The sequence below is a fragment of the Pan troglodytes genome, chromosome 19 (genome assembly GCF_028858775.2).
Source record: "Pan troglodytes isolate AG18354 chromosome 19, NHGRI_mPanTro3-v2.0_pri, whole genome shotgun sequence".
Classification (NCBI taxonomy): Eukaryota; Metazoa; Chordata; class Mammalia; order Primates; family Hominidae; genus Pan; species Pan troglodytes.
In genome coordinates this window covers 91203271-91229578 of record NC_072417.2, presented here as the reverse complement: position 1 = coordinate 91229578, position 26308 = coordinate 91203271, and the positions used below count along the sequence as shown (strand labels likewise).

The following is a 26308-nucleotide window of genomic DNA, read 5'->3' as shown; positions in this document are numbered from 1 at the left end:
CATCGCTGTCCCGGCGAGTACATCGTTGACTGCACGACCTGGGTTTCCAGGAGGGCCACCTTCTGGAGTCAGGGGCCAGGGACTGGGCCACTACCGTGATAAGAAGACAAGGGAGCTGGGGAAAGCCCAGTGGAGGGTGGGGGCCTGTGCTCAGGGCAAACTCCTCCTTTCCCTTCGCAAAGCAGGGCGTCCCACCAACAGTAAGTCCTGCAGCCTATTAAAAAAAAATCAGTGTGTCCTCTGCTTTGGAACAGGGTGTTCTGGAGTCACTTCTGGAGCTGGGCATTAGAGGTTGGCACCTCTCACATCCACTCACTTCTCTGGTTCTATGGCCAGAGATAAGAGGCCTGGCCTTATTAGCCCTCCAGCCCCACGCAGGCCTGGTGCCTCCACTCTCTTTTTCATTTTGGGGTTTATTTATTTATTTATTTATTTTTGCAACCTCTCCCCACCCCTCCCACCCCGCCCCCATTCTTTAATACAGTAACTTTTTATTTTGATGTTTATTTATTTATTTGAAACTGAGTCTCGCTCTATCGCCCAGGCTGGAGTGCAGTGGCATGATCTCAGCTCACGGCAACCTCCTCCCCGCCACGGGTTCAAGCGATTCTCCTGCCTCAGCCTCCCGAGTAGCTGAGATTACAGGCACGCACCACCACACCAGGCTAATTTTTGTATTTTTAGTAGAGACGGGGTTTCACCATGTTTGCCAGGCTGGTCTCAAACTCCTGACCTCAAGTGATCTGCCTGCCTCGGCCTCCCAAAGTGCTGGGATTACAGATGTGAGCCACTGCGCCCGGCCCGATGTCAATTTAAATAAAAGATAATTGCAAGAATAGTACAAAGAATACTCATATACCCTTCACCCAGATTTTCTGTTTATGTTTTGCCTATTTCCTTTAACATTCACTCTCTGCTTCTTCCGCCCTTTCTCTCCTCCTCTCCCTCTCTCTTACCCCTTCCCTCTCTCTACTCCCCGCTCTCTCGCTGTCTCCTTCTCTGTCTCCTCTTTTCCTTTCTCTCTCCCTCTCCCCAACCTACTTTCTCTCCCCCAGTCTCTCTCCCCTCATATATGTGAACACACACACATCCCTGTATGTGTATATATCACATGCATGTATATGTATGTATATGAGTGGTTTACCTGAACCGTTTGTAAGTTGAAGGCATTACCATACTACCCCGAAATACTTCATTCTCTTACACAACCACAACACAATCATCAAAATCAGGAAACTTAACTTCGCTGCAGTTATCAAATCCAGTTGACTTTGGCAGGTTGCCCCTGGGTCCTGCTGATTGGCTCACTAACCAGGCCCTGGCACCACCATGGCCTCTGCTGGGGTGGCCCCCAGGCACAGACCAAGGACGCATCACCTCCACTGGCAACCGCAGCAGTTGCCTGCCCTCAGGAGGGAGGAAAGGAACAACTCCTTTTCACTTTTTTTTTTTTTTTTTTTTTGAGACAGAGTCTTGCTCTGTCGCCAGGCTGGAGTGCAGTGCAGTGGCACAATCTTGGCTCACTGCAACCTCCGTCTCCTGGGTTCCAGCAATTCTCTGCCTCAGCCCCCCCGGTAGCTGGGATTACATGCGCCCACCACCATGCCCGGCTAATTTTTTTGTATTTTTAGTAGAGACGGGGTTTCACCATCTTGGCCAGGCTAGTATTGAACTCCTGACCTCGTGATCCACCCGCCTCAGCCTCCCAAAGTGCTGGGATTACAGGCATAAGCCACCATGCCTGGCCTAACTCCTTTTCACTTCTGCACACAATGTCATCAAATGCATGGACAAGGACAGCCCAGGTGTCCACCTGGACCTGAACACCCTCAAAACCGAGTTCCAGGAGCTTCAAAAGCTCATGGGCACCGGGCCCCCAGCATCCTCCCGAGCCCGAGCAGCAGCTGCAGCCCCACAGCATCCAGGTGTAAGTTAGGACCAGAAGGGGCTTCTACAAAAGTGCCAGAGTCTCTGCGCATTTGAAATCCCTGAGAAGCAGAGTGAGGCTGACTTCAGGAATGGCTGAGAAAGACGGGGGGAAGCAGTGGCCTGTGTGCCCCGACCCCCACACTGTCCCTTGGGGTGTGGTCCCTTTGGACCCCAGCTCTGATTTCAAGCTGCCTGGGGTGGGGCTGCTGTGCTGTGCCCAGCTTGAATATATCCACATGTCTAGATGCATAACTTGAGTGCCTGAAGGCAGGAGTCAGGATGGTCCTGGAGGCTGGGGAGTGGGTGGAGGATCCTCCCCTGTCTCTGGGAAGGGGGCCATCTGCGGCGAGTCTGGGCCCCATCGGCACATCCGAAGGTGCACCAGGAAAGGAGGGGGCTATTCTTTGCTTCCTTCCCCTCTCTTCTCCCACCCCGAGGTACGATCAGTGCGTACCAAGTACATATCATTCCTGCGATCAGGAGGTGCATGAAATATTTGCATAGCATTCACTGGACAAATTAGGCCTGCGGTGTGGACTTAATATAACAAGAGAAGGCTGTGAGAGAACGGACATAGTTTTTGAAAGGGCAGAGGGGTCAGGCTGGGCACGGTGGCTCACGCCTGTAATCCCAGGACTTTGGGAGGCTGAGGTGTGCAGATCACAAGGTCAGGAGTTCGAGACCAGCCTGGCCAATATGGTGAAACCCTGTCTCTACTAAAAATACAAAAATTAGCCAGGCGTGGTGGTGCGCGCCTGCAGTCCCAGCTACTCAGGAGGCTGAGGCAGGAGAATCGCTTGAACCCTGGAGGTGGAGGTTGCAGTGAGCCAAGATCGCGCCACTGCACTCCAGCCTGGGCAACAAGAGTGAAACTCTGTCTCGGAAAAAAAAAAGAAAAAAGAGCCAGGCGCGGTGGCTCACGCCTGTAATCCCAGCACTTTGGGAGGCCGAGGCGGGCGGATCACAAGGTCAGGAGATCGAGACCGTCCTGGCTAACATGGTGAAACCCCGTCTCTACTAAAAAATACAAAAAATTAGCCGGGTGTGGTGGCAGGCGCCTGTAGTCCCAGCTACTCGGGAGGTTGAGGCAGGAGAATGGCGTGATCCCGGGAGGCAGAGCTTGCAGTGAGCCGAGATCACGCCACTGCACTCCAGCCTGGGCGATAGAGCAAGACTCTGTCTCAAAAAAAAAAAAAAAAAAAGAAAGAAAGAAAAAGAAAAAAAGAAAAGGCAGAAAGGCAGAAGGGTCTTTTCCTCCCACAATAGTTGGGTTCCTTTTATGTTTGAGCCCCAGTGAACTGTATCCGTGGGGGTGTCAGCCCCGAGCCCGCTGCACAGCCCCTGTCTCCTGGTTCCCCACCTCCTTTCTCCTTACCTTCAGCTCACCCCCTCCAACTCCTGCCACCTTTGGAGAGTGACCAAGCCTCTTCCCATCTGCAGTGCTTCCCGATGCTGGCAGGTGCTGTCCCGTCCACCCAGGCTCAAACAGGATGTCAGGCGAACAGATCTTTCCTCAAATGGCATTTCAGATTCACATTGCCCTCGTTTAAAAAAGTATTTCCCAGCCCGGGGCGGTGGCTCACGCCTGTAATCTCAGCACTTTGGGAGACCAAGGAGGGAGGATCACTTGAATCTAGGAGTTCAAGATCAGCCTGGGCAACACTGAGACCCCATCTCTATCAAAAATTTCAAAAATTAGCCAGGAAAGGCCATGCCCGGTGGCTCACGCCTGTAATCCCAGCAGTTTGGGAGGCTGAGGCAGGTGGATCACCTGAGGTCAGGAGTTTGAGACCAGCCTGACCAATATGGTGAAACCCTGTCTCTATTAAAAATACAAAAAATTATCCGGGCATGGTGGTGGGCACCTGTAATCCCAGCTACTCGGGAGGCTGAGGCACGAGAATCGCTTGAATCTAAGAGGCAGAGGTTGCAGTGAGCCGAGATCCTGCCATTGCACTCCAGCCAGAGCAACAAGAGTGAGACTCCGTCTAAAAAAAAAAAAAAATCAGTCAGGCATGCACCTGTACTTCCAGCTACTCAGGAGGCTGAGGTGGAAGGATCACTTGATCCTGGGAGGTCGAGGCTGCAGTGAGCCATGATTGGGCCACTGCACTCCAGCCTGGGAGAAAGAGTGAGATACAGTCTCAAAAAAAAAAAAAAAGACTTTCTTTTTTTCTTTTTTTTTTTGAGATGGAGTCTTGCTCTGTGGCCCAGGCTGGAGTGCAATGGCATGATCTCGGCTCACTGCAAACTCCGGCTCCTGGGTTCGAGTGATTCTCCTGCCTCAGCCTCCCAAGTAGCTGGGATTACAGGCCTGCACCACCACACCAAGCTAATTTTTTGTATTTTTAATAGAGACGGGGTTTCACCATGTTGGCCAGGCTGGTCTTGAACTCCTGACCTCAGGTGATCCACCCACCTCAGCCTCTCAAAGTGCTGGGATTACAGGCATGAGCCACCGTGCCCTGCCAAAAAAAGGATATTTTGAGAAAAAGAGAGCAACCCCATAAGTTTGTTTTGTTTTGTTTTGTTTTGAGACAGAGTTTCACTCTTGTTGCCCAGGCTGGAGTGCAATGGTGTGATCTTAGCTCACTGCAACCTCCGCCTCCCAGGTTCAAGCGATTCTCCTGCCTCAGCCTCCCAAGTAGCTGGGATTACAGGCATGTGTCACCATGCCCGGCTAATTTTTTTTATCTTTAGTAGAGACGGGGTTTTGTCATGTTGGCCAGGCTGGTCTCCAACTCCTGACCTCAGGTGATCCACCTGCCTCAGCCTCGCAAAGTGCTGGGATTACAGGCGTGAGCCACAGCACCTGGCTTCACATAACTTTGATCACAGTATATTGTTTTAATCGTTCTACTTTATTAGTTATTGTTAATCTCTTAGAAGGAATATTTATATACCCTTTGCCAATTTATAAATTAAACTTTATCATAGGTATGTATATACAAGAAAAAACATAGTGTATATAGGGTTCAGTATTATCCATGGTTTCAGAGGGTCTTGGAGTGAATCCTACAGATAAGGGAGGCTACTGTGGCTCTTGGAGATATTCCACATGGTCAACATAGATCTCTTTGTAATGGCTGCAGGGTTTGATGCTGCTTGAATGCGTTTATTCCCTCATGAACACTAGGCTGTTTCTTGTTTTGTTTTTTTGTTGCTATACTCAATAATGTCACGGTGGAAATTCTTTTTTATCCCCCCCCAACTTTTACTTTAAGTTCCAGGGTATATGTGTAGGATGTGCAGGTTTGTTACACAGGTAAATGTGTGTCATGATGGTTTGCTGCACACATACAGTGGAATTTTTTTTTTTTTCTTTGAGATGGAGTCTGGCTCTGTCGCCCAGGCTGGAGTGCAGGGGCACAATCTCAGCTCACTGCAACCTCTGCCTCCCGGATTCAAGAGATTCTCCTAACTCAGCCTCCCACGTATCTAGGATTACAGGCGCCAGCCACCACGCCTGGCTAATTTTTGTATTTTTAGTAGAGACAGGGTTTTGCCATGTTGGCCAGGCTGGTCTTGAACTCCTGACCTCAGGTGATTCGCCCACCTCGGCCTCCTAAAGTGCTGGGATTACAGGCACTAGCCCCTGCGCCCAGCCCACAGTGGAAATTCTTGAATGCTATTCAGTGTGAGAGAAAGAGGCGGTGTGGTGGGGTGGGTGGTGGATGGATATAGCTGGCTTCTTGGGACATGCACACCACTCTCGGGTGCAGAGGAAGCTTGTCCTACATGTGGGTAGCATTGTCCTGTCAAGGTCAAGGTGTTGGCCCCAATGCTGAGACCCCGGGGCATTCAGGGACAGACCCAAATGTCAGGGAGATGGAGGACAGAGCAGACAGGAGACTGAAGCAGAAGGCAGAGGGTAGCTGGCTTGGGGAAGCCCTTACCCAGGGGTCCGCAAACTTTTCCTGAAAAGGGCCAGATAGGAAATGCTTCAGGCACTACGGGCCAGGAGGTCACTGTCACCACCACTCGGCTCCACCCTGCAGCTTGAAAGCTGCCCTAGACAATATGTAAATGAACGAGCAGGGCCGTGTTCCAATACAACTTTATTTATCAACATGGAAATTTACGTTTTATATAATTTTTACATGTTATGAAATAATATTCTTTTGTGCTTCTTTATGAACCATTTAAATATAATGCCATTCTGGCCGGGCGCAGTGGCTCACGCCTGGAATCCCAGCACTTTGGGAGGCCAAGGCGGGCGAATCACAAGGTTAGGAGTTTGAGACCAGCCTGGCCAATATGTTGAAACCCCGTCTCTACTAAAAATACAAAAATTAGCCCGGCATGATGGCAGGCGCCTGTAGTCCCAGCTGCTCAGGAGGCTGAGGCAGGAGAATTGCTTGAACCCGGGAGGTGGAGGTTGCAGTGAGCCAAGATCACGCCACTGCACTCCAGCCTGGGTGACAGAGTAAGACTCCATCTCAAAAAAAAAAAAAAAGAAGTAATGCCATTACCTCTAAAAGTAATGGCATTACTTTTGAGCGTCATCTTTGTCATGCTCTGTCAGCAGGTAGAGGGGCCAGACGAGTCTAAGAGGCAGCTCCGGGCATCTCCGAGCATTGACTTGCGGACGTTCCCCAGCCCTGGAGCTCCATCCAGGCTGGGAAGAGGGAGGACCTGGAGATTTTCATGAGTGTCCCGGCAGTGAGAATGGACTCTTGCCGGGCAGACAGACACAGCAAGGCTCTCCTGGGTGCTGGGGGAAACTGAAGCTGTCAGTGTCAGCTCCGAAAGCTCTTTGGAGAGGCTTCCCAAGGTGGGATGCACGTGGACCAGGCTCCAAGTACCGTCAGAACTACTGGAAGATTGTTTTCAAGATAATCTGGAACAGGAAGAGAAGACACAAAAGCCCCAGAATCAGAGCAGCTCTTTGCAGGAATTTGATTAAGGAAATGAGACAGGGCTGGATGCAGTGGCTCACGTCTGCAACCCCAACCCTTCAGGAGGCTGAGGTGGGAAGATCACTTGAACTCAGGAGTTGAAGACAGTCTGGTTAGAGGTATAATATGCTGAGATGAAGGAAGAAGAAGAAGAAGGGGGGGAGGGGGAGGAGGAGAAGAAAGATGAAGGAGGAAGAAGAAGAAGGAAGACAATGACGATCAGCCTGGGGAACATAGAGAGACTCCATCTCTACAAAAACATTGAATAATTAGCAGGGCACAGTGGCACGCCTTTGTAGTCCCAGCTACTCAAGAGGCTGGGGCAGGATAACCACTTGAGCCCAGGAGGCAGCAGAGAGCTAAGATTTTGCCACTATACTCCAGCCTGGGTGCAAGAGAGGAGACCCTGTCTCTAAAGAAAAAAAAAAAGAAAGAAACGAGATGGTCTTTCTTAGGTTCTTTCTTTCCTAGGTTCTCAGGTCTTTTTTTTTTTTGAGACGGAGTCTTACTCTGTCGCTCAGGCCGGAGTGCAGTGGTGCAATCTTGGCTCACTGCAATCTCTGCCTCCTGGGTTCAAGCAATTCTCATGCCTCAGCCTCCTGAGTAGCTGGGATTACCGGCACGTACCATCACATCTGGCTAATTTGTTTTGTATTTTTAGTAGAGACGGAGTTTCTCCATGTTGGCCAGGCTGGTCTCGAACTCCTGGCTTGCGCATCTAAGGGGCTGTGACAGGACCTGTGCTGTCTACCATGAAAGGGCTGCCAGGGATGAGGCCCCACCTGGGTGAGCACGTTGTCCTTCTGGATCAGATTCTCAACGATTTCAAAGTGGTCCACATCGTGGAGCTCTTCAAATGAGGCTTTCCACTCTCCTTGACACAGGGTCTGGGCAGGGGAGACATGGGAAGAGGGGCCTGAGCAGTGGGAGGGGAGGCGGGGCAGGACATGGGGCCATGCCTGGCACAGGTCAGGGTTCACTCAGTACGTGTTAAATAAATGATGGAGGGTCTTGTCCACTTGGGTAAAACAAAGAGGAAAATAATGAGCCCACATGACCCTTGGCCTCTGGCCACAAACCTGCGCTGGGAGTACCTGGTAAAACTCCCAGGACTGTCGGTGGAATTCGGGGGAGTCGAACTGGCCCACGACCACCAGCACACGGCAGGTGGGGTCCACCGGCTGTGCCTGGGCCACCTTCAGCTGGGGGCTATTCCTCTGAGCGTCCTCCCTGGGGTGGGGAGTGGACAGGGGTCAGGACAGAGAGGAGCCAGGCTCCTGGTGAGCCAGGGGAGGTGGTGGCCAAGTAACTCACAGGGTCAGCTGGAGAGCAACGTTCTGTGAAGTATACACGATGGGCTCCAGGTCAAAGACCCCACTCACCAGGAAAAAGCCTGTGAAGGTACAGAATTGTCACAGGGCCAGGCTCCAGGCGGAGCAAGGCAGGGCCAGCCCACCCCCACCGCCAGAGGGGCAGGACCAGGGGAAGGGGCACAGAGGAAGCTGAGAAGGCCTTGCTCAGAGGGCTCGAAGCCCTGCAGTCAAGCCACTCATGGCCGGGAGGATTTCAAGCAGTTGGCCCAAACCCCAAGGCTAATGGGGAGATGAAGGTTGCCCAGCCAGGCTGTAGCTCCCATGGAAACCTCTGAGGTTGGGCGTGACCCCATGCTTGGTCCAGTCGGCCAGGAGCATCATGGCAGCCAGGTGGGCCCCGGCTGAGTGTCCACACAGGTAAATTCCCCTGGGAGGGGTCAGAGCAGAGAGCTGGATTTGCACGCAGTTTCCCCACAACATCAGGCCCCCTTCGAAGAGTCCCAATTTGTTTTCTGCTCCACAGGCCAGAGGGGCAGCTTGGCTGTGTCCCAGGTACTGACTGCACTGTCCTCCCACCCACTGAGGTCCAACAGGAAGAAAATCTACCGGCAACACCCACTTGTTGCTTGGATACCGCTTCTGGACAAACGCAACGCTGCGGGTCACCTGGTCTACCATGTGGTCCAGGGTGCCTGCACAGAGAGCATGAGCTGGGTCAGGGACGCGCTTCCTCCTAAAGCCCACTGGCCCTCGGACCTGCAGCAACCACTCCCATTACCTTTGGGGGCGATGTCGTAAGCCACTATTACCACGGCCACTCCCTGTGCCGTCAGCGGGTCGACCATGAAGGCAGACTCATCCTTACTGCAGAGAAAGACACAGATGTGACAGCTGGAAGCAGCTTGGCCACTACGCTGCTTCCTGTGTCCTGGACACACCACTTGCCAGATGTCCTGTCCACGCACAGCATCACCCCTTTCTGGTCCCATGTGAGAGAGTGAAGCGGACAGGCTCTCTCCCTGCCACATCACATGCTAGCTACGGGACCTTGGGGGAACTTCATGTAACTTTTTGTTTTCTAAGCGATAGGGCCTCACTCTGTCGCCCAGGCTGGAGTGCAATGGTGCGATCATGGTTCACTGTAGCCTCGACCTCCTGGGCTCAAGCGATCCTCCTGCCTCAGCCTCCCAAGCAGGAGTATAGGTGTGCACCACTATGCCCAGCAAATTTATTTTTTCTTTTGTAGAGATGGGGGTCTTGCTATGTTGACCAGGCTGGTTTCTAACTCAATCCTCCTGCCTCAGCCTCCCAATGTGTGGGATTACAGGTGTGAGCCACTGTGCAAGGCAATTTGTGTAACTTCTAAGCCTGGTTTCGTCATCTGTAAAATAGAGGCAATTATGTTCCCTCTCTTAGGGAACTGTTTTTGAGAATTAAAGACTAGCAGCGTAGAGAGTTTTGTGTGCAATAAATGTAAGTTTTTTTTTTTTTTTTTGAGACAGAGTCTCGCTCTGTCACCCTGGGTGGAGTGCAGTGGCATGATCTTAGCTCACTGCAACCTCCGCCTCCTGGGTTCAAGCGATTCTCCTGCATTAGCCTCCCGAGTAGCTGGGATTACAGGCACACACCACCACGTCCAGCTAATTTTTGTATTTTTAGTAGAGACAGGGTTTCACCACGTTGGCCAGGCTGGTCTCGAACTCCTGACCTCAAGTGATCCGTCCGCCTTGCCCTTCCAAAGTGTTGGGATTACAGGCGTGAGCCACCGTACCTGGCCATTAAATGTAAGCTATTAACATGAACATGCTTGAAGGCAACTCTGTAGGAAGACCCTAGGGAACAGCAGTGTCTGCCAAGATCCCAAATTCCCAAATACCCACTGCTTAGCTTACAGTGACCAACTGTCCCATTTTACCTGGGACTCTCATTTTTTTTTCCCAAAGTACTGAAAACCCCATGTCCTGGGAAACCCCTCCTCAGTCCCAAGCAAACTGGGACAGTGGTTGGTCACTCTGGCTTTTCCCTTGATTCAAGAGGAGGCTGAACATGCTTCTCACTGGGTGTAGTGGGTTGAACTGTGTCCCCCCAAAAGATATGTCCAAATCCTAACCCCAGAACCTGTGACTATGACCTTATAAAAAAAAAAAAAAAAGGAGGCTGGTGTGGTGGCTCACGCCTGTAATCCCAGAACTTTGAGAGGTCAAGGCGGGAGGATCACTTGAGCTCAGGAGTTCAAGACCAGCCTGGCCAACATGGTGAAACCCTGTCTCTACTAAAAATACAAAAATTAGCTGGGTTTGGTGGCGTGCACCTGTAATCCCAGCTACTTGGGAGGCTGAGGCAGAAGAATTGCTTGAGCCCGGGAGGCAGAAGTTGCAGTGAGCTGAGGTCGCACCACTGCGTTCCAGTCTGGGTTAGAGTGAGACTCTGTCTCAAAAAAAAAAAAAAAAAAAAAAAGAGAGGAAGATTTGAGACCCAGGAACACCAGGATCACATGTGAATGGAGGCAGAGGCTGGAGCTATGCAGACACAAGCTAAGGGCTGTCTGAGGCCACCAGAAGCTGGAGAGGCAGGAAGGACCCTCCCTAGGAACTGCCCACATTTGACTTGAGACTTCCGCTCTCCAGCGCTGTGAGACACAGCCCTGCAAGGAGTGCCCAGCTTGTGGCAGTTTGGTTGCGGCAGCCCTGGAGGAGGAGTCCCCCAGGGAAAGTGGAATCTCTCTTGCAGTCCACCATCCACATCCCCCGACTCACCTTCCGCTCTGCCAGTATCCTCCGTGAAAGAACAGGAAGAAAGGCAAGGCTGCAAAACCAAGCACAGGGCGTGTGAGCGAGGCCCGCCCTGCTGAGCTCTGCCACTGGACCCCCAAGCCCTGGGACCCCCAGCCCCTTCACCGACAACCTTCAGATGACTCGTCGGGGAAGTAAATGTCCACTTTCTCCCCTTCGCCGTCTCCATAGGGGACATGCAGCAGGCTCTTCCTGGTGGCCCGGGCCCTCGTGGTGGCTGTCTCAGAAATGGACAAGTCGCTGTCAGCACAAGCTCAGGTGGTAGAAATTTTTCTTTTCTTTTTTTTTTTTTTTTTTTTGAGACGAAGTCTCACTCTGTTGCCCAAGCTGGAGTGCAGTGGCGCGATCTCGGCTCACTGCAATCTCCACCTCCCCAGTTCAAGCGATTCTCCTGCCTCAGCCTCCCAAGTAGCTGGGACTACAGGCGCACGCCACTATGCCCAGCTAATTTTTTTGTATATATATATATTTTTTAGTAGAGACAGGGTTGTTGGCCAGGCTGGTCTTGAACTCCTGACCTCGTGATCCACCCACCTTGGCCTCCCAAAGTCCTGGGATTACAGGCGTGAGCCACTGTGCCCAGCCAGGTGGCGGCAATTTCTATTTCAGCTCAGGTAGAAACATTCCAGCTGAAAGCTCCCTTAAGTTGGCGTGTTGAGCTTCAGCTCTGAGCACCTCCCATTGAAAGAGGACTGCCAGGCTGGGCACAGTGGCTCACGCCTGTAATCCCAGCACTTTGGGAGGCCGAGGCGGGTGGATCACGAGGTCAGGAGATCGAGACCACCCTGGCTAACATGGTGAAACCCTGTCTCTACTAAAAATACAAAAAATTAGCCAGGCGTGGTGGCAGGTGCCTGTAGTCCCAGCTACTTAGGAGGCTGAGGCAGGAGAATGGCGTGAATCCGGGAGGTGGAGCTTGCAGTGAGCTGAGATCACGCCACTGCACTCTAGCCTGGGGGACAGAGTGAGACGCCAACTCAAAAAAAAAAAGACTGCCAGTCCTGACGTCTGTCAACAAGTGAACTGTGGTTCTGCGAGGACCCTTTTCAGCACGACTTTACTACACACTTATTATGTGCGCTATACTTTTTTGTTTTAAAGGACAGGGTCCCACTATATTGCCCAGGCTGGAGTACAGTGGCTATTCACAGGTGCAATCAAAGAAGCATACTACAGCCTCAAACTCCCGGCGCCAAGCAATCCTCCAGCCTCAGCCTCCTGAGTAGCTGGGATTATGGGCCCGTGCCACCACACCTGGCTAATTTTTGTATTTTTAGTAGAGACGGGGTTTCACTGTATTGGCGAGGCTGGTCTCGAGCTCAACCTCAGATGATCCATCCACCTCGGCCTCCCAAAGTGCTGGGATTACAGGCGTGAGCCACTGTGCCTGGCCTCTTGCTTTATTTTTTATCCTAGCATTCATCTTTTTTTTTTTTTTTTTTTTTTTTTTTTTGCGACGGAGTCTTGCTCTGTCACCCAGGCTGGAGTGCAGTGGTGACATCTTGGCTTACTGCAACTTCTGCCTCCTGGGTTCCAGCAATTCTCGTGCCTTAGCCTATATTTTCTAAAAATTAAAAAAAAAGTTATCTGGACGTGGTGGTGGACACCTATAATTCCGGCTACTCGGGAGGCTGAAGTGGGAGGATTACTTGAACCTGGGAGGCAGAAGCTGCAGTGAGCTGAGATTGCACCACTGCACTCCAGCTTGGGTGACAGAGCGAGATTCTGTCTCGAAAGAAAGGAAAGAAAGAGAGCATCCAGACCACTGGGAATGATCAGTCAGTAAACCCTGCCTCCCCTCTCACCGCAGCAACACACTCCTAGTATTCACAGCCAGGACACTGTGCTCTGGGAGAAGGAACCTGGTCTAGTCATCTTTGCAGGAACTCCCTGCTTTGCTGAAAATAAATATTGCGTTTGTTTACCAGGGCAGCTGTAACAAAGTACTGCAAATTGAGTGTCTCACAGCAGTAGAACGTGATTCTCTCACAGTTCTAGAGGCCAGAAGTCTGAAATTAAGGTGTGGACACTGCCACACTCTGCCAATGCCTCTTTTGCCTCCTGCAGCTCCTGGTGGCCCCAGGCGTTCCAAGGCCTGGGGCTACGTCACTCCAGTCACCTCTGCCTCTTCCCGTCTCTGCCTCCGTCTTCACGTGGTCCCCTCCCTGTGTGTCCCTCCCTCTTCTGTCTCATAGCAGGATACCAGTCAATGGCATTTAGGGCCCACCCTAACCCAGAATGACTTGACTTTAGCTAATAGCACCTACAAAGATGGTCTTTCCAAATAACGAAATACCAGCCGGGAACCTGTAATCCCAGCTGATTACAGGGAGGCTGAGGCGGGCAGATCACTTGAGGTCAGGAGTTGAGACCATCCTGGCCAACATGGTAAAACCCTGTCTCTACTAAAAATACAAAAATTATCTGGGCGTGGTGGCGCGTGCCTGTAATCCCAGCTACTTGGGAGGCTGAGGCAGGACAATCGCTCGAACCCGGAGGCAGAGGTTGCAGTGAGCTGAGATCACACCACTGCACTCCAGCCTGGGCGACAGAGCAAGACTGTGTATCAACCAAACCAAACCAAACCAAAACAAAACACACCAAATAAGGAAATACCTTCATAGGTTCCCAGGGTTAGGATTTGGACATATCTTTTTTTTTTTTTTTATGTCGTGGTGGGGGTCACCTTTATTTGGCACTGCAGATGCTAAGTGTTTTACATAACACAGTTTTCAGAATTCTAGCTAGTCAGCAGAGACCTAAGGCCTCTGGGGGCCAGCCTGCAGGCCCATGCCCCACCTCTCCCATCCTGTCACCCCAAGGATCCAGATACCCCCTCCTCACAGCTGTGCTCAGGCACCATCAGGGGATCCTTGGGCTGCTGGGTTGATCTCCCCAAAAGAGGTGGAATCCAGTTCCCTGTAGAACCTGCATCTCAGAAAGGGCTCCATGTATTAACATGCAACTTGGGATCCCTGTCCCTGGAGGACCCCTGGTCCCCAACCTTGGTGGCCATAGTGGGCCTAGAGAAAAAAAAAACCTGGCAGGGCGCGGTGGCTCACACCTGTAATCCCAGCACTTTGGGAGGCCAAGGTGGGTGGACCACAAGGTCAAGAATTCGAGACCAGCCTGGCCAATATGGTGAAACCCCATCTCTACTAAAAATACAAAAATTAGCCGGGCGTGGTGGCGCACACCTGTACTCCCAGCTACTCAGGAGGCTGAGGAAGGAGAATCGCTTGAACCAGGAAGCAGAGGTTGCAGCGAGCCGAGATTGCACCACTGCACTCCAGCCTGGGCAATAGAGCAAGACTGTCTCAAAAAAAAAAAAAAGAAAAAAAGAAAAAGAAAAGAAAAAAAAACAACCGTGCTTCCCTCGGGTGGGTGATTCATTCTGCAACTCCAGAAGGGTAAACACGGCAGAGGAAGAAAAAGCATGGGGCTGAGAGCTTGTACGAATTGCGTCTATGCCAGAATGCAGAACCATAAACCGGGCTGTCTCCACTTCAGCTGGATGGATTAAAGCTGAGGGAAATCAAAGGGAAGTTGCCCATGGGCCAATCCAGGCAGGAAGCTGCCTTTGCAGAGCGCCAGTGAGGTTGCAAAACCTGTTTTGCCAGCACCCACGTTACCAACCACTTGCCCCTGCAGGGCTCCCTATGTACTGACGAGAAGCTATCTACGTACAGATGAGGAAACATCTCCAAGAAATACTAAGTGAAACTGGCAGGGTGGAACTGTGTGTACTACGGGGCCATTTGGATGAAAGGGAGGGGGAGTCTATATCCATATGAAGAACAGTGGCCACCCTGACGGGGGCCAGGGGAACTGGGCAGATGAAAGGGAAGAGGAGCGAGCATTTCACTGAAAAGCCTTGTGTGGTTTTGGTTTTTTTTTTTTTTTTTTTTTGAGACAGAGTCTCGCTCTGTCACCCAAGCTGGAGTCCACTGGTGCAATCTTGGCTCACTGCAACCTCCGCCTCTGGGGTTCAAGTGATTCTCCTGTCTCCTCCTTCTGAGCAGCTGGGATTACAGGTGTGCGCCACCACACCTGTCTAATTTTTTTTTTTTTTTGAGACAGAGCTTTGCTCTTGTCACCCCGGCTGGAGTGCAATGGCGCAATCTCTGCTCACTCCAACCTCTGTTTCCTGGGTTCAAGTGATCTGCAACCTCTGCTTCCTGGGTTCAAGCGATTCTCCTGCCGCAGCCTCCCAAGTAACTGGGATTACAAGCACGCACCACCATGCATGGCTAATTTTTTTTTTTTTTGTATTTGTAGTAGAGATGGGGTTTCACCATATTGGCCAGGTTGGTCTCGAACTCCTGACCTTGAGTGATATCCCTGCCTTGGCCTCCCAAAGTGCTGGGATTACAGGTGCGAGCCAGTGCATCTGGCCCAGGCTAATTTTTGTATTTTTAGTAGAGATGGGTTTTCACGGTGTTGGCCAGGCTGGTCTGGAACTCCTGAATTCACTTTTTATTTTTGAGTCACGGTTTCACTCTGTCACACAGGCTGGAGTGTAGTGGTGCAATCTCGGCTTACTGCAGCCTTAACCTCCTAGGTTCAAACAAGCTTCCCACCTCAGCCACCAGAGTAGCTAAGACTATAGGCATGTGCCACCACGCCAGGCTAATTTTTGTATTTTTTGTAGGGACAGGGTTTCGCCATGTTGCCCAGGCTGTTCTCGAACTCCAGGGCTCAAGTGATCCTCCCACCTTAGCCTCCCAAGCACCACCACACCCAGCTAATTTTTAATTTTTTTGTAGAGACCAGGTCTTGCATGTTGCCAGCTGGTTTCGAACTCCTGGGCTCAAGCTGTCCTCCTGCTTTGGTTTCCCAAAGTCTGGGATTACAGGCATGCGCCACCGGCCCCCTCTCTTTCTCAAACCACATCTGATCATCAGGAGATCCTTGGACGCCCCCTCCACTGCTTGTCCTGGGTCTAGAGTCTCCTCCCCATCTGCACTGAGACCACTCTGGTTGGATACCCTTTGACCTGTTCCCTGGAAGGCAGCAGCCACCCCTCTAGGCTCTTCCAGCTTCTACCCGGACTCCCTACAGCCACAAGCGTGAGCTGTTATAACACGCTCACATCCATCCTGGGCTCCTGTCTGAGTCAGCCTGGGCGGCTATAACAAAATACCAGACTGGGGAAACTTAATGGAAATTTTATTTTCTCACAGTTCTGCAAACTGGAAGTCCAAGATCAAGGTGCCAGCAGGGTTGGTGTCTGATAAGCCCCAGGGCTGCAGACCTGCCACCAATCCTTTGCTGAAAGCCATCTGGGCTGTCTCCCAGGCCATGCTACCACAAACGCCCCTGCTGTGAATAGCCTTGTACATCCATTACCATACCACTTGCAAGCATCTGTAGGACGCACTCTCAGGGGCAGAATTCTGGGTCAAAAGGCAGACGCATTTGTCACTGTGAGGCCATTGCTAACTGCCATCCATGGGGGTTTGCCAACAACCCTGCCCCAGCACAGTGTGAAGACAATGCGCCTCACAGGCTCATCGGAGTGGCTTCATCAGAAGGTCGTGATTTAATTCACACAGGAGTTCTCAAGCCTATAAATGGACTAGATTAAAGTGCTACGATTAAGAAAAACATCATGGAATTTATGTTCTAAGTGGAATGGCCATTAAAACCAAGCAGCTGTAGGTGTTCATTATCATGCATAAGCCTCTCTCAGATATTAAAAAACTCTACTAACCTCGAGAAAGAGAAATTGCCTCTCTCTAGGAGAGGACAGCTGGGGTGCAGAGACAGAGAATGAAGTGACTCATGCCCCCCACAGAGGGCCCTCCAGTCCCTGAACCCCAGGGCAAGAACACAGGAGGGCTTCAGCAAGACACCCCAGAACAAACCTTATGGCAAACTTCCTTTCTCATTAAAGCAAAAGCTTCATTGCTATTATTTACAACTCAGGCTATGTGGAAATGGTGCTACGAACACGCATGTAAAAATGCTTGTTTGAGTACCTGTTTTCAATTGTTTTGGGTTAGAAATAATTTCTGTTTTTTTTGTTTTTTTCAGATGGAGTTTCATTCTTTGTTGCCCAGGCTGGAGTGCAATGGCGCGGTCTCGACTCACTGCAACCTCCCCCACCTGGGTTCAAGCTATTCTCCTACTTCAGCCTCCCCGGTGGCTGGGATTACAGGCATGTGCCACTATGCCTGGCTCATTTTTGTATTTTCAGTAGAGAAGGTGTTTTGTCGTGTTGGCCAGGCTGGTCTCCAACTCCTGACCTCAAGTGATCTGCCCCCTCTGGCCTCCCAAAGCGCTGGGATTACAGGCGTGAGCCTCTGTGCCCGGCTGGGTAGAAATAATTTCTTTTCTTTTTTTTCTGAGACAAGGTCTCGCTTTGTCACCCAGGCTAGAGTGCAGTGGCGCAATCTTGGCTCATTGCAACCTCTGCCTCCCGAGTTCAAGCAATTCTCTTGCCTCGGCCTCTCAAGTAGCTGAGATTATAGGCGCACGCCACCATGCCTGGCTACTTTTTGTGTTTTTAGTAGAGATGGGGTTTCACTATGTTGGCCAGGCTGGCCGTGAACTCTTGACCTCAAGTGATCCCCCAGCCTTGGCCTCCCAAAGTGCTGGGATTACAGGGATGAGCCATCGAGCCCAGCCTGGGTTAGAAATAATTTCTAATGCTACCATCCTGGCTAACACAGTGAAACCCCGTCTCTATTCAAAAAATTAGCTGGGCATGGTGGTGGGCGCCTGTAGTACCAGCTACTTGGGTGGCTGAGGCAGGAGAATGGCGTGAACCTGGGAGGCGGAGCTTGCAGTGAGCCGAGATCTTGCCACTGCACTCCAGCCTGGGCGACAGAGCAAGACTCCGTCTCAAAAACAAAAATAATAATAATAATAATAATTTCTAATGCTGTGCATGGTATTAAAAACAGGACTGCAAGGCCAGGCGCGGTGGCTCTTGCCTGTAATCCCAGCACTTTGGGAGGCGGGCAGATGACCTGAGGTCGGGAGTTCCAGACCAGCCTGACCAACATGGAGAAACCCCATCTCTACTAAAAATACAAAATTAGCTGGACGTGGTGGCGCATGCCTGTAATCCCAGCTACTTGGGAGGCCAAGGCAGGAGAACTGCTTGAACCCAGGAGGCAGAGGTTGCGGTGAGCTGAGATCGCGCCATTGCACTCCAGCCCGGGTAACAAGAGTGAAACTCCGCCAAAAAAAAAAAAAAAACAGGACTGCAGGGCTGCACGCGGCAACTCGTGCCTGTAGTCCCAGCACTTTGGGAGGTCGAAGCAGGCGGATCACCTGAGGCCAGGAGTTCGAGACCAGCCTGGCCAACATGGCGAAACCCTGTCTCTACTAAAAACACAAAAATTAGCTGGGCACGGTGGTGCACATCTGCAATCCCAGCGATTCGGGAAGCTGAGGCACAAGAACTGCTTGAATCCAGGAGGCGGAGGTTGCAGTGAGATGAGATAGCACCACTGCCCTCCAGCCTGGGCAACAGAGTGAGACTCTCCCTGTCTCAAAAGAAAAAAAAAAAGAAAGAAACTGTCCCCTTTAAACACTCACTCCCCATTCCTCCCTCCCCTTGCCCCTAGCAACCACCATTCCATTTCTTGTCTTTATTAATTTGACTTCTCTAGGGACCTCATTTAAATGAAATCATACAGAATTTGAACTTTTGTATCTGGATAAAAAATATATACAGCATTTTGCTGACTGTAAAATGTATTTTTTTGGGCTGGGTGCGGTGGCTCACGCCTGTAATCCCAGCACTTTGGTAGGCTGAGGCAGGTGGATCACCTGAGGTCGGGAGTTTGAGACCAGCCTGACCAACATGGAGAAACCCCGTCTCTACTAAAAATAAAAAATCAGCCAGGCGTGGTGGCACATGCCTGTAATCCCAGCTACTCAGGAGGCTGAGGCAGGAGAATCGCTTGAACCTGGGAGGCGGAGGTTGCGGTGAGCCGCGATCGCGCCATTGCACTCCAAGCCTGGACAACAAGAGCAAAACTCTGTCTTAAAAAAAAAAAAAAAAGTATTTTTACTGAAGGTCACAGTAAAACGAATTTAAAAGCTAGTGGTAAAGGAAATGGTTCTTAAACCCCCTCTCTGCCAGCCTCCTGTGCCCTGACCATACTCACACAGCGGTTAGACTTGTTCTCCCCGAGCCCAGACGAGGGCGGCCAGGCCTTGATGGGGATGAGGCTGTCTACTCATTAAAAGCGAACATCCCTCATTGCAAGTTAACAGGCTGGCATTGTAAGGACGAATACAAATCAAAAATGAGAAAAAATATAATTCTCCCTGGTGCAAAGAAGGAAAAGTGTGGCTCACGCCTACAATCCCAGCACTTTGAGAGGCGAGCAGATCACTCGAGGCCAGGAGTCCCAGACCAACCTGGCCAACATGGTGAAACCCCGCCTCTACTAAAAATACAAAATTACCTGGCGTGGTGGCGCGCGCCTGTAAATTCCAGCTACTCGGGAGGCTGAAACACAAGAATGTGAGACACAAGAACGGCTTGAACCCAGGAGGCAGAGGTTGCAATGAGCCAAAATCACGCCACTGCACTCCAGCCTGGGTGACAAAGCGAGGCCTTGTCTCAAAGAAAAAAAAAAAACCCAATACATAAAGAAATATGCAGCCTTGAACTCCAAGGCAGCAGTAATCCTCCCACTTCAGCCTCTCAAGTAGGTGGAACTGCAGGTGCACACTACCGCACCCTGCTAATTTTTAATTTTTTTTTTTTTTTTGAGATGGAGTCTTGCTCTGTCGCCCAGGCTGGAGTGCAGTGGCATGATCTCAGCTCACTGCAAGCTCCACCTTCTGGGTTCAAGCCATTCTCCTGCCTCAGTCTCCAGAGTAGATGGGACTACAGGTGCCCGCACCACGCCCAGCTAATTTTTTGTATTTTTAGTAGAGACAGGGTTTCACCGTGTTAGCCAGGATGGTCTCAATCTCCTGACCTTGTGATCTGCCCACCTCAGCCCCGCAAAGTGCTGGGATTACATGCGTGAGCTGCCACGCCTGGCCTTTAAATTTTTTGTAGAGGCAGGTTATTGCTATGTTGCCCAGGCTGGTCTCAAACTCCTGGCCTCAAAGGATCCTCGTGCTTTGACCTTCCACAGTACTGGGATTACAGGTGTGTGTGACAGTTCCTGGTCTCTTTTTTTTTTTTTCTTTTTAATCTTTTCCTTTTAATTTTCTTTCATTCATATGACTTGAAGTTTCAATAGTGTGTGCTTTTTACATCTGACATCCTTTCTCAATAGGGTCAGCTCTTTTTATCACTCAAGACAATTAAGACAGGCAAACAGGTTTGCTTACAGCTTTTTTTTTTGAGACAGAGTCTCGCTCTGTCGCCCAGGCTGGAGTGCAGTGGCGCGATCCCGGCTCCCTGCAAGCTCCACCTCCCAGGTTCACACCATTCTCCTGCCTCAGCCTCCTGAGTAGCTGGGACTAGAGGCGCCCGCCACCATGCCTGGCTAATTTTTTATATTTTTAGTAGAGATGGGGTTTCACCGTGTTAGCCAGGATGGTCTCGATCTCCTGACCTCATGATCCGCCCGCCTCGGCCTCCCAAAGTGCTGGGATTACAGGCATGAGCCACCGCGCCCGGCTGCTTACAGCTCTTGTATGTTTCACCACACTCATGTATTTATCGAGCAAATAGAGATGAATTTGGATCAGAGCTGAGCACAGCAAGGAACATGAAGAGCCCAGGAAACAGCTCCCCGCCAATCTATTGAGACAGGAGGATGGTGGAATTGCTGGAATACACTTCTAACAAGTCTGTTCCTCCTCCTGGGTTCTCTCTGTTTAGAAAACCACCAAGCCCAGGAGCCCAGGCATCTGCCTCTGAAAGGCTGTGTTGAGCCTGCTGCAACAGAGCTAATTTGCCAAGCATGGCTGGCTGCGTCCTCACCCACACTTCCTCCTCGGGGCCTGCTCCCCATCCCAGCACAGATGCATTACCAGGTGTTCAGATCGTGGTACAGCACTTTGCAAATACAGGGTAGAGATGGAAACGGACCTTAAGACTTCACTAGTTTACAGGTTCCCAAGTCCAGATTTCTTTAAAGAAAGAAAAGGTGAAAGTCCAGGCACGGTGGCTCATACCTGTAATCCCAGCACTTTGGGAGGCCGAGGCAGGTGGATGACCTGAGGTCAGGAGTTTGAGACCAGCCTAACCAACATGGAGAAACCCCATCTCTACTAAAAATACAAAATTAGCTGGGCTTGGTGGCACAGGCCTGTAATCCCAGCTACTCAGGAGGCTGAGGCAGGAGAATCGCTTGAACCTGGGAGGTAGAGGTTGCAGTGAGCCGAGATTGCACCTTTGCACTCCAGCCTGGGCAGCAAGAGCAAAACTCCGTCTCAAAAAAAAAAAAAAAAAAAAAAAAAGTCCAGCCATGGTGGCTCACACCTGTAATCCTAGCACTTTGGGAGGCCGAGGAGGGCGAATCACCTGAGGTCAGGAGTTCAAGACCAGCCTGACCAACACGGAGAAACCCTATCTCTACTAAAAAAAAAAAAAATACAAAACACTTAGCAGGGCGTGGTGGCGCATGCCTGTAATCCCAGCTACTCAGGAGGCTGAGGTAGGAGAAGCACTTGAACTCAGGAGGCGAAGTTAGCGGTGAGTCGAGATCATGCCATTGCACTCCAGCCTGGGCAACAAGAGCAAAACTCTGTCTCAAAAACAAAAAAAAGAAAGAAAGAAAAGGCGGCCAGGCACAATGGCTCATGCCTGTAATCCCAGCACTTTGGGAGGCTGAGGCAGCCAGATCACGAGGTCAAGAGATGGAGACCATCCTGGCCAACATGGTGGCCCCATCTCTACTAAAAATACAAAAATTAGCTGGGTGTGGAAAGGTGTGCCTGTAGTCCCAGCTACTCAGGAAGCTGAGTCAGGAGAATCGCTTGAACCCGTGAAGCAGAGGTTGCAGTGAGCTGAGATCACACCACTGCACTCCAGCCTAGGCAACAGAGCAAGACTCAGTCTCAAAAAAAAAAGAGGCTTCATTGCTTTTTTTTTTTTTTTGAGACAGGGTCTCACTGTTACCCAGGCTGGCATGCAATGATGTAATCTCAGCTCACTGCAACCTCTGCCTCCCAGGTTCAAGCAATTCTCATGCCTCAGGTTCCCGAGTAGCTGGAATTACAGGTGTCCAGTTAATTTTTGTATTTTTTTGTAGAGATAGGGTTTTGCCATGTTGGCCAGGCTGGTCTCGAACTCCTGGCCTCAAGTGATATACCTGCCTCGGCCTCCCAAAGTATTGCTTTTTAGGAATAGTGACCGCATTCCACATTCAGCAGCGGATGGGGAACGTTCCTCTGTTCACTTCACCTCCCTATGCCAACCACAGCCCGCAGCCTTACGGGCCTGGGTATGGATGGCTGAGCAAGAAAGGCCAGGCATGGTCGACTGAGCCATGGACCTCCCCCGGACCTCTCCTGCCTCCAGCAGTCCCTGCAGCAAGGGGTCCTGGGCACCTGCCCCTGAGCAGGGAGGTTTATAAAGTGCCTGGTGTTTGGGAAATGCCCCTCGAGGCCCAGGTGGTGCAGCACAGCCCCCCCAACCCCCAGCATTCTAAACCACTGCCACATGCTTAAGGACACCCAATGCGGCCACGGAGAGGTCACACTAGTACCTTCAATTCCTATCTGTGAGTAGGTCCTCAAGGCTTCCTCTGCTCCCAGTCGGACAACCCATCGGCTGGGACAGTACTGATTCTCCAGCTCCTGCAGGGCACAAACATGAGGCTCCGTAAGACTTTCCTTCTCAACAGAGTGTGCCCCTCCCCCTCGCCCATGCCCGGCTGCTCCTCTCTGCCTTAGAAGCCCTCTCCCCAGTATCCCAGGGTCTCCAAGATGCCCTTGGATCCATGGTCTAGAGGTATACCAGCGACTGCTGTGCCTTTAGCCAGCTGGCAGCCTTAAGGGGAGATGAGGTCCCCCAAACGAATTCAGTTAATGCCATCATGGGCACCACTCCCACAGCAGTTACGACTAGGGGAGGCCAGGTGGCCCGGTGGCTCACGCCTGTAATCCCAGCACTTTGGGAGCCTGAGGCAGGTGGATCACTTGAAGTCAGAAGTTTGAGACCAGCCTGGCCAACATGGCAAAACCCCGTCTCTACTGAAAATACAAAAATCAGCCGAGCGTGGTGGTGTGCACCTGTAATCCCAGCTACTTGGGAGGCTGAGGCAGGAGAATTGCTTAAGCCTGGGAGGCGGAGGTTGCAGTGAGCCGAGATCGCACCACTGCACTCCAGCCTAGCGACAGAGCAAGACTCTACCTCAAAAAAATTAAAAAAGGAGGAGCTGATCTGCACTGAGAGGGTGCGATTCTGACCACAGGAGGTCACTGCACAGTCAAAGGCACAGAGGTGAGGAGGAAGGAATGAAAGGTCAGTTTGCAAATGCTGGCAGGCCCTATGGCTGACACACAGAGGTGAGGCTGGGAGGCTGGGCTGGAGGAGGAGGGGCGGTGAATGTCGAGCTAACACCTTGACACTTTGTGCAGAAAGTAACAAGGAACCATTCTGAGGCAGTTTGGAGAATTAAAAAAAGAAAAAAAAAAAACAGAGGCCGGGCGCAGTGGCTCACGCCTGTAATCCCAGCACTTTGGGAGGCGGAGGCGGGATCACGAGGTCAGGAGTTCAAGATCAGCCTGACCAACATGATGAAACCCCATTTCTACTAAAAATACAAAAATTAACCAGGCGTGGTGACGCGCGCCTGTAATCCCAGCTACTCAGGAGGCTGAGGCAGGAGAATAGCTTGAACCAGGGAGGCAGAGGTTGCAGTGAGCCAGGATCATGCTACTGCACTCCAGCCTGGACGACAGAGTAAGACCCCATCTCAAAAAAAAAAAAAAAAAAAAAAAACCAACAGAAAATGCTGGACACGGTGGCTCTCGCCTGTAATCCCAGCACTTTGGGAGGCCAAGATAGGCGGATCACTTGAGTCCAGGAGTTCCAGACCAGTCTGGGCAATATGGCGAAACACTATCTCTACGAAAAATATGAAAAATCAACCGGGCATGGTGGTGGACACCTGTAGTCCTAGCTATTCGGGAGGCTAAGGCAGGAGAATCGCTTGAGCCCAGGAAGCAGAGATTGTAGTGAGCCAAGATTGCGCCATTGCACTCCAGCCTGAGAGACAGAGCAAAACCCTGTTTCAAAAAAAAAAAAAAAACACCGGGCGTGGTGGCTCACACCTGTAATCCCAGCACTTTGGGAGGCCGAGGCGGGTGAATCACCTGAGGTCAGGAGTTCGAGACCATCCTGGCCAACATGGTGAAACTCCGTCTCTACTAAAAATACAAAAATTAGCTGGGCATGGTGGCGGGCGCCCATAATCTCAGCTACTCGGGAGGCTGAGGCAGGAGAATAGCTGGAACTCGGGAGTGGGGGTTGCAGCGAGCTGAGATCCCACCATTGCACTCTAGCCTGGGTGACAACAGCGAGACTCCATCTCAAAAAAAAAAAAAAAAAAAGTAACAAGGAACCAGATTTTGAAGAAAGGGCTCAAAACCATCATGAGAAATGGGAAGTCAGGGCGGCCTCATGGAAAGGCCTGAGGTCAAATGCCATCTGACCTCCCTCACTTACTTACTGTTTTATCCTGAACAAGTTACTTAGTCTCTGAGATTCAGTTTCCTGACTGGTAGAAGGTATCTATCCAGGCCTGGCACAGTGGCTCACACCTGTAATCTCAGCACTTTGGGAGGCCGAGGCGGGTGGATCACTTGAGGCCAGGAGTTCAAGACCAGTCTGTCCAACATGGCGAAACCCCATCTCTATTAAAAATACAAAAATTGGCCAGGCGCAGTGGCTCATGCCTGTAATCCCAGCACTTTGGGAGGCCAAGGCGGGCGGATCATGAGGTCAGGAGTTGGAGACCACCCTGGCTAACACAGTGAAACCCCATCTCTACTAAAAATACAAAAAAATTAGCCGGGCATGGTTGCGGGCGCATGTAGTCCCAGCTACTCGGGAGGCTGAGGCCGGAGAATGGCGTGAACCCTGGAAGAAGAGGTTGCAGTGAGCCCAGATCGCGCCACTGCACTCCAGCCTGGGCGACAGAGCGAGACTCTGTCTCAAAAGAAAAAAAAAAAAAATTAGCCAGGCATGTAGTACCAGCTACAGTGCGCCTGTAATCCCAGCCACTCGGGAGGCTGAGGCAGGAGAATCACTTGAACCCGGGAGGTAGAGGTTGCAGTGAGCCGAGATCATGCCACTGCACTCCAGCCTGGGTGACTGAGCGAGACTGTGTCTCAAAAAAAGAAGGCATGTATCCAAATCACAAGGTTAAAAGAGATAAAGCATGTGAGTAAAATAAAGCAAGCCACTCAGTGTGGGTTGCTTCTTCTTCCCAGTGAAGGAGCTCTTTGTCAGAGGTCCTTGGATGTGTCCAAACTGTACCTGGAAAGGTTATTACCTGTAGGATCCTTACAGCCACACCTGGCACACTCTGTGATCACTACCACCATCTTTGTTGCTATTATTTATGATCATGATTATACAATGGGTTTCTTTTCTTTCTTTTTTTTTTTGAGCCACCGCACCCGGCCTGTATGTTTCTAACCTTCACAACCCCAATGTAAATACCAGCTGTTCTGAATCCTTCAGCCTGTACCACATAAGCACAGACCCAAAAACATTGTGTAACCTCAGATCAAGGTCCAGAACTTTGGCCCCTAACCTCCTGCGGGTCTATGGATTTTTTTTTTTTTTTTTTTTTGAGACTAAGTCTTGGTCTATCGCCCAGGCTTCCAGGCTGGAGTACAATGGCATGATCTTAGCTCACTGCAACCTCCACCTCCTGGGTTCAAGCGATTCTCCTGTCTCAGCCTCCCCAGTAGCTGGGATTACAGAGGTACATCACCACGCCCGGCTAATTTTTGTATTTTAAGTAGAAACGGGGTTTCACCATGTTGGCCAGGCTGGTCTCGAACTCCTGACCTCGTGATCCGCCAAAAGTGCTAGGATTACAGGTGTGAGCCACCACGCCTGGCAGGGTCTACGGATATTATTAGCATAGTCAGGACTTCAATTTTCTTTATCCTGAAAACCAGGTTAACAAAAATCCTTAGGAGAAGGTAAAATACACCATGGTGCTCAAGCACTGGGGACCTGGCACGCACTAGGCGTTCTGCATGCCCACAGGAGTGCTCTAGATGGCTTCTAAGCTTCCTTCTTGGAATTCCAATCTAATAAATGAGCTAACTCCGCCCCAGCCCCTTAGTCCCTCCCTGCAATCCACCTACCTCTGCAGACATCTTCTTCCAAGGAACCTTGCTTGGGAAACCCACACCAGACACATCCATCATGGCGTCTACAGCCGGATGGGCGTGCGTCCCTCTGTTTATATGGCCAGAGCCCCGC

General features: G+C 51.1%; 1 protein-coding gene across 9 annotated transcripts; it reads right to left on the bottom strand.

Moving 5' to 3' along the window:
• Window positions 1-5969: 5969 nt before the first annotated feature.
• Window positions 5970-26298, bottom strand: AFMID (arylformamidase). 9 transcript variants are annotated; one of them, XM_009433392.4, is made up of 11 exons: window positions 26191-26298; window positions 22569-22659; window positions 11045-11149; window positions 10897-10945; window positions 8919-9004; window positions 8760-8832; window positions 8470-8567; window positions 8142-8220; window positions 7907-8057; window positions 7610-7714; window positions 5970-6769 (listed from the first exon to the last, which is right to left on the bottom strand). In XM_009433392.4, exons 1-11 carry the CDS (start codon window positions 26251-26253, stop codon window positions 6743-6745), a joined length of 927 nt encoding a protein of 308 aa, XP_009431667.1. In that variant the 5' UTR covers window positions 26254-26298; the 3' UTR covers window positions 5970-6742. The 9 variants fall into 9 exon arrangements, with proteins under 9 accessions (XP_009431667.1, XP_001156359.2, XP_054526163.1 ...); XM_001156359.6 differs by having other exon boundaries at window positions 7922-8057; XM_054670188.1 differs by lacking the exon at window positions 7907-8057.
• Between the last annotated feature and the right edge of the window lie 10 nt (window positions 26299-26308).

Coding starts and splice junctions, on each gene's coding strand:
- AFMID (XM_009433392.4), bottom strand. CDS start 26,253: ATGATGGATGTGTCTGGTGTGGGTTTCCCAAGCAAGGTTCCTTGGAAG. Junction 9,005..10,896: donor GGATACTGGCAGAGCGGAAG/GTGAGTCGGGGG, acceptor CTTTCTCTGCAG/TAAGGATGAGTCTGCCTTCA. Junction 8,568..8,759: donor AAGCGGTATCCAAGCAACAA/GTGGGTGTTGCC, acceptor GACCCCTCCCAG/GGGAATTTACCTGTGTGGAC.